Genomic DNA, 9738 nt, shown 5'->3' with positions numbered 1-9738 from the left:
GAAAAGACCCCAAAAATGTTGGGTTTTTTGATGTTTCATTGGCTTTATACTTGTGCTTGTCCTTTGTACTGTGCAGTGCTTTAAGGCCAGTGGTTTAACTTTTAACCAACACAAACACAGAGCGAGAGAACTCTGAGATTTCACTGAAAAGAACTGCTGAAACAATACAATTGGGCCACAGCCTGTTTCCATCACAGGGGAAATCCTGCTGCCTGGATGGCCACTGATAGGAGTAAGATGAGAGGGAGAGGAATGAGAGAGAGAGAGAGAGAGAGAGAGAGAGAGAGAGAGAGAGAGAGAGAGAGAGAGAGAGAGGCAAAGTGTGTGTGGGGGGTAGAAGCGAAGGACATTTGGGATCCAGTCCAGAGGGAAAACACAGTGCAGAGGTAACATCAGGATGGAGGGAGTGAAAGAGGTGAGAGTCAGGAGAGAGGGGGAGGTAATGATAAAGAAAGTTCAACGAGAAGGAGAGGCTAGAGACGAGACAACTCAGAAGGCCTTATCGTACCACCTCAGGTCAGGATGCCGCTGAGCAGGAACACAGTACTTGAAAAGTTTGTGTGAGAGACTTTGTTCATTATTAATCTTGAAAATAAAACACAGATGCAGAGAGAGGAATGTGAAAAGGAAACTTTAATGTGTATTAAAAAGTTGTTACCTAAAGTCAAGGCTGTGAGTTAACAAGATTAACGTGGACTTCATAGAAACAGACATCGAACTGTTTGACTAGGTCAAAAGAAAATGGTGATTGTTGTTAGTTGTTATGGTGACAACACACATCAGTGGGAACGCAAAAAAGTGTCACAATCACTCATTCAAGAACCCCGTTTTTACCAATAAATATGAAGCATTATCCAGCAATCCTCAATTCCTCTCTAGCAGTAAGGCAACAGAGTGCACAAAAGACAGCTCTCCATGCTTCGTACTACTCCACTGCTCGTTTAGTTGTTACTGCAAAACCTCACCTCAGTGACTTGCTGTAAAACGGTGTATGCAGAAGTTAGCCCGCTAAAACGGTCACAGTGGCAACGGTAAACATAAAAATGTCCGCCACTCTGACCATCCTGCTACATTGATTTGAACGAGAATGTCCGTTTTGCTCATATTCTATTTCTATGGTGGACACATTTACACATGCAGCAGCTTTAGATGATAAATATCATTGTCTCTGGATTAAATGTTACTATGACAACGTCACTTTTTCCAGTCTGTTTACCAAAATGTGTTGGCCAGAAACATTTTGTCCGATTTCTAAGGATGGCAATGTCTGTCGCCCTGTTGGGCGGTCGGTCAGTCGGTCACATGGTCACTCGGTCCACCACTTTGGTCCAGACTAAGATATCTTGACAGCTGTTTTCCATGAAATATGTCAGAGATGTTCATGGTCCCCGGAGGATGAATAATGGCTTTGGTAATTCTCTTCCTCTAGCGCCACCAGCATGTCAAAGTTTCCACTTATCTTGTGAAATATCTCTATTGGCACAACATTGTATACAATTATGGTTCCCAGATGATGTACCGTAATGACTTTGGTGAACATCTGTGGTTTTAAGTGAAATGTCTCAGCAACTGTTGGATGGATTGCCATGAAATTTGATACACAAATTCATGTCCCCATCCAAATGAATTGTCATAGCTTTGGTGATCCTCTGATGGTCGGTCTGTCTGACCATCAGACACCAATTCGGTCCACCAATTCGGTCCAGACTAAGGTATCTCAACAACTGTTTGTTGGATTTCCATGAAATTCCACATATGTTCATGGTCCCCAGAGGATGAATCCTAATGACTTTGGTAACTCTGTGACTCTTAAATTTGGCACACCCATTCATGACCCTCTCAGGATGATTTGTCATAACTTTGGTGATCCACTGACTTTTAATCTAGCGCCAGCATCAGGTCAAAATTTCAACTTGCCCAATACTTTGATTTATGACCAAAATACCTGCAAAACTAAATACATCATCCTGTATGTGCTTATTTTGGGATTCATTAACATTGTAAGACTGTTAGTAGTACTTTAGCTGGAGAATGGCATTGACCAAATAATGTAAGCCACATAAGTAAGCTACACAAGAAACAATGCAGCTTCTGTTCACTTCTGAAGTGCAGCATAAACCATCCTATTATTACTGATTTGGGATTTTCCACAGATGGAAAGTATAAAGAGTACAAAATAAGTTATCCTGCTGCAACCTATCCATCTATTCTGCTGTATTTAGTTTTTTTTCCACAGTGCTGAAACCTCACTTCCCAAAGTCCTGAGAGCATGCAGTTAGCTCCACCAACCAGAAATAATTCAATAAAAACACCAAGTCTCAAAAAAAAGAGAGTCCTTTTCATTGGTGCAGAGAATCAGCTAATATCAGTGAATACAGTCTGCTGCCTGACTTAGAATCTGTATATCATTTATATGAGACAGATTATTACAAAAACCCATATTAGAAATTATTATTTGATTTATTATAAATTGGATGTGGCTACTTTTTGGCAATATTTACTGGCTTCTCCTGGGCCTCTGCCTCTATACATGTGAGGACAATGCTGAATAACTACTGGATGTGACCTCAATTGACCAAATGTCCTGAACAGAGGCAGCAGCAGGATATCCCAACCTCATGTTAAATAGTGACTCAAACAGTATGTGTTCCTCCGTGCTAATTCTCCCATACATTCCTACACAGAAAATTACTTTGGCAAACTCCCATGCTGTGGTTACCCCCTTTATAACGTGGCGACCAGAGAAGAAAAGCAGACCCATTTCATCCAGCGCTCACTTCCAGCCATATTGAAACATTTAAGGGTTCTGTATTAAACACTATTTGAAAGTATATAAAACAGAATTCACCATGGTCTGACTTTTGCCGTGGGATTTGACTCTGAAAATAAGAGCTTTAATTTAAACGAGATAATAACTTTAAATGACATCACGTGTTTTTAACCCTAACTTAATTTGTCTATTTGGGACAATGGGTGAAGTCATACACAAGGATCCCTGCTGTCAGGTGGGGGGCACTAGACCACTATACTTATGACTCTTTCATGTGCTGTAATTCAGAAGAAAAGCAGTCATGAATAGATGAATGAGCCAAAGTGGATAAATATTTCAGAATGTGCCAGTGGAACATTGAGTGTAAACAAGCGACTGAACAACTTGTCCTTATTTTGCTTCCTCTTATTTCATCAACAGAGTGAAAGAATCATGAAAGAATAAGAAAGACTGTATACGTTTCTACAGAAAGAAACCCAGGGAAAATGAAAGAAAGTAAAGAAAAAATCCTCAAAAACAGGTTTGTTACGTGCCATGTTAGTCCCAAGAACGACCCACCTTAACCTTTCCCTTACGTCTGCATTCAATCAAAAAAATAAACTGCACAAGATCAACCAGTTAGATCAGATTATATCCAACTTTATTGACTGCCAAGGTTTGACATATACAACAGTACATAAAGACAACATTAGCGGCCATAAAAAGTCAGACTGTGGTGGTGTTTTATGATCCGGTTCATCCTCCTTAGGTGCCTCTCTGAGCCAGCCAGCGCCAGGGGACTGATTTACTTGTCACACAAGGGGGACATATTTAGACTTGGTGTGCTTGAGATAGTAGGCGGTAAAGCTGGCAGGGCAGAAAATGACCCAGACAGTGGGAGTGTGGAGGACTAGAGGGGAACACGTAAGACACACCGGTTAACCTCCTGCCATTAAAGCAGCTGTGATTTCTGACCAAGGGCCAGGGGACAATGGACTGCACTACACTAATTACACACCCTGACATGGATAATAGGAAATGTACTTGCTCTTTATGAGGACGAACAGACGTCCGTAGATCTATCTTTAACAATTTGTAGTTGGAGCAGAAATAAAAGGTCTTAAATGTAGCTTTTCAGACGTGTGGTCTGTGCAGTAAAAGTAAAAAGGTCCTATTAAATCTGTCTGCTAATGACTGCAGGGAGGAAAGACTGCTAGGTACCAAAGTACATGACTCAGTGAGATGGACTTGGCCCAACACTCAACACTCACTTCAGGTAAATAACACAGCTTTAATGCATTTCTTAAATGAGTAATTATGTCTATGTTTATATTAACCTGCCCAGGTGTCAAATTTTAACTCCCACTAATCAAAACTATATGTTTATGTGCGCTACGTAGGACAATTTATAGGGGACCGGACCACCAACCAGAGACCACCAAGAGGCCCCAGACTGAGAAGCAAAATGACAGTCAGAAGACTTTCCACCATGAATGCACACGCACGGAAAAATATATAATTTGTTTTCAAATAACAGTTTTCATTTACTTTTCCAAGTTTTTTGAGCTCACAACTTTCTCCAGTTCGAACCCACAGAAATAAGAGCTCCGATTCAGCTGCAAAAATGTGTCCAGTAATTTCAATTTGTTCATGTCATATCATATAACATGGTTATTTTGAAGCTGGTTGAAAGTGAATAAACTTGATTTGCAAAATAGAATATAATAGAATAGTAGAGCCATTTTCCTTTTTACTGTATCACAATATAGTATTTTGAAGTCAAACAAACTTTAAAAACCTTAAATGCCAGAATAGAATATAATTTTGTAAGAATAATCATTATTTTTATTGTATCACAAAATAGATATTTTGAAGCCATATAAACAATAATGAACTTGAATAGAAGAGAACAGAGTACTGTAATTTTCTGTTAGTGGTATATGGTTATAAAGCCAGATAATCTTCCCCATATGTGGAAAGAGAGAAGAGACAGTGTCATTTTCAAAACAACATAAGCTTGAATAAAATAAAATAGATTTTTATGATTTAAATCATTTCATGAAATTCATAAGCTATTAGAGCTCATTCAACTGTACTTTTAAGGGCTTCTACAAGGTTGAATTTAAGACTAGATGTTTACAAAATGTTAAAGTAGGCTAAATAGAAAAAGTGTAATAAATAAAATTCTGAAAACAGATGAATAGTGGAGCTGTTTCACAACAAAATCATTTGCTTAAAATGTATTATTGACATCTTTTACAAATATTTTGCATTATATTAGTATTCTTATGACAGAAAATTTGAGGAAAATGCTTATATCATACATTTATTGATTTTCAAGCCATACTCTATATACATTAGTATAAGTTTACAAGCCCAAAGGCCCCTTTTTACAGTTTTTTTACAAAGATTTTGAAATGTACATAAAAAAATATTGTTTCAATACAAGGTCATAACAACTGTAAGGACATATGTTATGTAAAGTATCCTATGTGTGTAAATATAGGCTAAATTACAAATTGTGCTTTAAATATTTATTTTTTGTTTTTATTATTTATTCAATTTTAATTTTATTTTAATTTTTCATATATTTATTTTTGTCTATTTTTCTCAATTTATTATAAAATTATAAAATAAGGACATGTGTTGTGTAAAGTTGTAAATTGAGGTTATATATATAGTTGTAAATATAGGCTAAATTGCAAATTGTGCCTTAAATATTTATTATTTTCTTTTTATTATTTATTCAAATGTTTTTTTCTTTTTTTGATTATTTTTGCTCTGTGTTTCTTATTATCAAAATGTGCCATTTTTTTCCCAACAAATATTTATTAAAAAACAAAAAAACAAAAAAAGAGAGCAACATCCAGCAGCATCACTGTCTGTCCCTCCACTGACAGTAAAGCGGGTAACCAGATATTCAAAAACAATACGTCATCCCACAATGCACCGCGCTTACGCTCTCCTCTTTTGCCTTGCAGCATTACCTCATCCCACAATCCACCGCGAGATTCAGAATCTTCTAGTGTGGTCGTCAAGGCAACGTGCCTTTATGGGTGGGCGTGGCCCGACACGCCCCCTCAGCCAACCAGCCAATGAGAGAGCTCCGTCATGACATCATGGCTATTTTTGGAGAGGCAGCGGCAGCAGATAATAAGGGTTTGCCTCCACGCTGCTCAGCTCAGAGTATATACACACAGCCAAGGCAGAGGAAGCACCATAGACGGAGACAGTCGGTGCTTGAGGAGAGAAGTAAGAGCGCTTTTCATTCAATACAAGAAGTCTGGATACTTTGTGAACTTGTTACAACTCTGAACAATCAACCACCAGCTGGCTGAAAGAAAGTAAGTCCTGTTTTGGGAAGCTTTTACGCACACAGAGGAGCTTTTACGAACAGTTTTGGGAAGGAAGGACGTTTGGAAACCAAGCCGAGAAGAGAAAGGAGAGCTTAGTAGAAGACTTTTCTAGCTACTTTGGTTTCCTCTTCCATGTATACCAAGATGGAAACTACTTTCTATGACGACTCACTCAACGCTTTCTCCCAGCACGACAACAACAACACCACCGTGTCCGGCTTCGGATACAGCAGCAACGCCAAAGTGCTGAAACACAACATGACACTGAACCTCACCAACCCAACTGGCTCTCTTCACCTGAAACCTCACAAAGCCAGCAGCGACATCCTCCTCACCTCTCCGGACGTGGGTTTGCTGAAGCTGGCCTCTCCGGAGCTGGAGCGCCTCATCATCCAGTCCAGCAACGGACTCATCACCACGACACCGACACCGACACAGTTCATGTGTCCGAAGAATGTCACCGACGAGCAGGAGGGTTTTGCAGAAGGCTTCGTGCGAGCTTTGGCTGAGCTGCACCACCAACACATGCCGGGATGCACAGGTAGTAATGCCAGCATCACCTCCACCTCGGCTCCTCAGAGTGTCAACACCGCGTTGCCACCGGTTACATCCGTTACCGGAGCAACCATGCGCTCAGACTCACCAGTTTATGAGGATTTGAGCACTTTCAACCCATCCATCAGCACCGTTTCTGCACCAAACTACACCACCACAGCTCCGACTATGAGCTTCAACTCTGCTCCCCAGCTTCCCATCTACTTGCAGCAGCCATCCTCTCGGCTCTCTGCGCTCAAAGAGGAGCCACAAACCGTCCCGGAGATGCCCGGAGACACGCCTCCTCTCTCTCCGATCGACATGGAGAACCAGGAGCGCATCAAGGCGGAGAGGAAGCGCATGAGGAACCGCATCGCAGCCTCCAAGTGCCGGAAAAGGAAGCTGGAGCGCATCTCCAGGCTGGAGGATAAAGTGAAGAACCTGAAGTCGCAGAACTCGGAGCTTGCATCCACAGCAAACATGTTGCGTGAACAGGTGGCTCAGCTGAAGCAGAAGGTGATGAACCACGTTAATAGTGGATGTCAGCTCATGTTGACGCAGCAGCTCCAGACCTTCTGAAGGGTTGAAGTAAGGAGAGAGAAAGAAAAAGACTGTTTGAGTTGAACAAAACGCTGTCCTGTGATAGTGAGTGGCTGTATCTCCTGAAATCATGATTTTGGGATGATGTGGAGCCACACTGGCAGGACTAAAGTTCGCACTAAAAAGTTCCTGAGTGATGCGCGCTCCTCAGATGATGCGTCCCAGAGAGGAGACTCTGGACAGTGACAGCAGCCATGAACCAGAGGGGGCTATGGAAAAGCCCTTTGAGCATTTATTCCATATCCTTGACATCAGACGTCAGTGTCATCAACTAGTTCGGTCTTTGTCAGCACTAGTTTTTGTTTTTTTTACATTTTCATTTTTATTTATCATTGTTGTAGGTCCATGGTACGACTGTGTATAAGGGCCACATTGAGGAAAAACAAGAGATTTCGAGAATAAAGTCAGAAGTTTAAGAGAAAAAAAGTCATAGTATTATGGGAATAAAGTCATAATATTAGTATATATATGTATAGTTGTATAGTAGTAGTAATTTTACTTGGACATATTCACCTCACTAGTTAACTAGTATGGTCAAAAAGACCACAACTAGTGTTACTAGTGGACATTTTGGCCCTCACTAGTTAACTAGTGCAGGAAAAATTGTATGTCACTAGTTAACTAGTTGGACTTTGGTCCTACTGGTGTGGTGCACAGTCTCACTAGTAAGGCTTCTGTTGGAACTAGTTGGATAAAAGTGCCACTAGTTTCTGAAAAACAGTGACTAGTAAGAGTTTTTGTTCAACTAGTGCAATCAAATGTCCAACTAGTGGAGGACACTGACGTCTAATATCAAGGATATGGAATAAATGCTCAAACGGCTTTCCATAGGGGGCATGCAAGCAGGATAACTTTCTGTTTCATGCTGGGTTTTTTTACAGAACTGGACTGGACTGAAGTTTTTCTTGATTTACACCCAGCTCTGCATGGACCTTATCATGACCATCAAAGGAAGAAATTCAGTATTAGAGGAGTTTTAAGAACCTGCAATAGAGACTTTTCTTGCTGTAGCCATAATGGCCTCAAAAACTTAGGCGTGTTGGCCAACTCTAAAGTTGTAACAAAAAGCTGCCTGACTTCTGAGTTATACAGTACAATGTACTTTTTGTTTCTTAATTGTAAGAAATCCAGTTAGAAAAAGCTTCAAGATTTACTTGTTTTTCTAAAATTGTTTAATGGGGTTTCACTCATTGTTATATGTATATAAGATCAACTTGGAGTACTTATGTTTACCATTTGTAATAAGAATACTGTATAATTTTTTTTATGTTTTTTTTGTTTTCTGAACACTTCAGAAACTAATCAATATTTAAGAAAATAAACCAGATGAAATGAAGCAACATTGCCTCTGTGTTCTTGTTAAGTTGTGTGTGACAGATGGGAAAAAGGAAAAAAAAGTGGTTGTGCCATGTCAGGAGCTCAAACAATAAAACATGTTGCAACATGTTGCAAGAGCTGCCAGTTCCCAGTACCTCAAGGTAAATTCCATTAGTGTTGGTATTGATCCAGGCTAAGTGATTGTGTTCCAGGCTCATACTATACTGATGGAGGCCAATCCTGCAAGTCCGGGTTGTGGAGGCTTGAGATCATGATCACTTTATGTCTCAGACCTACCTGAAGAGTATAAATACCATACAAAACCTCCCATTGTTCTCCGGTGTTCACACAATATGACACTATAATTATAATTTACAGAGTTACAACAGGTTGAATAAACAATACATCTCAATTGAAGACATCTGTCACTAATTTGACACATAATGACGTAAAATCAGGCCATCCTGTGTGCTATTGCACCATACAGTTATTCAACATCCCTTCCTGCCCTGTTGTAAATTAAGAATGCCCCATGCAGCATGTCGAAATAAACTCGGATAAAGTTCTATTGCAAATAAAGAGATAAAGGCCACGTCATCAGTAACACATTATTGAATATCAACTCAATAAAAGTACCACTGTGAGAGCATATACTGGATACATTAGGTGCTATAAGCTCCTCTCTGAAAAAAGTAGCTGAAAGGACAAAAAAAAATAATCAAAATGTAAAAAAAGGAAATAACTCTAATACCAAAACACAAGAGACAGGCCTTTAAATTCAGGGACTGGAACAAGACAAAGCTGTTTGTTTCCATTAGTAATTCTGGTAAATCCATCCAAATATGTTCAGTCAAGACCAGTTGAGAAACAATATAATTTTTCTTCAGTTATGTAGGCTAAATATTTTTGTAGTTAAGTTAATCTGTATACAACTGAAAGTAAGCAAACATGATTATTATAAACATTACTCTAACGTTATAAGCCTCATTCCTGCATGTAAATAATACAAATTAGAGCAGGTGAATGTGGCAGGACAGGTCAGATATGGCATTCAGGATGTTGTACACTCATAAGCCACCAGTGTGTATAATGAGACACTAGGAGGCGACACAGACCGAGTTACCTGAAAGATGAAGTGAAATGTTCTTCATGCCTCCACACAGCAGCTATAGTAGTGTTGGC

The 9738-nt window shown here is 39.7% G+C and overlaps 1 protein-coding gene across 1 annotated transcript; it reads left to right on the top strand.

Moving 5' to 3' along the window:
* Window positions 1-6237: 6237 nt before the first annotated feature.
* jun (Jun proto-oncogene, AP-1 transcription factor subunit) lies at window positions 6238-8575 on the top strand. Its single transcript, XM_074635965.1, has one exon. It carries the CDS (start codon window positions 6238-6240, stop codon window positions 7216-7218), a length of 981 nt encoding a protein of 326 aa, XP_074492066.1. The 3' UTR covers window positions 7219-8575.
* The last annotated feature ends 1163 nt before the right edge of the window (window positions 8576-9738 follow it).

Source organism: Sebastes fasciatus, chromosome 5 (genome assembly GCF_043250625.1).
Source record: "Sebastes fasciatus isolate fSebFas1 chromosome 5, fSebFas1.pri, whole genome shotgun sequence".
Taxonomy (NCBI): domain Eukaryota; kingdom Metazoa; phylum Chordata; class Actinopteri; order Perciformes; family Sebastidae; genus Sebastes; species Sebastes fasciatus.
The sequence above is the reverse complement of the archived record's forward strand: the minus strand, read 5'-3'. Positions and strand labels throughout refer to the sequence as shown.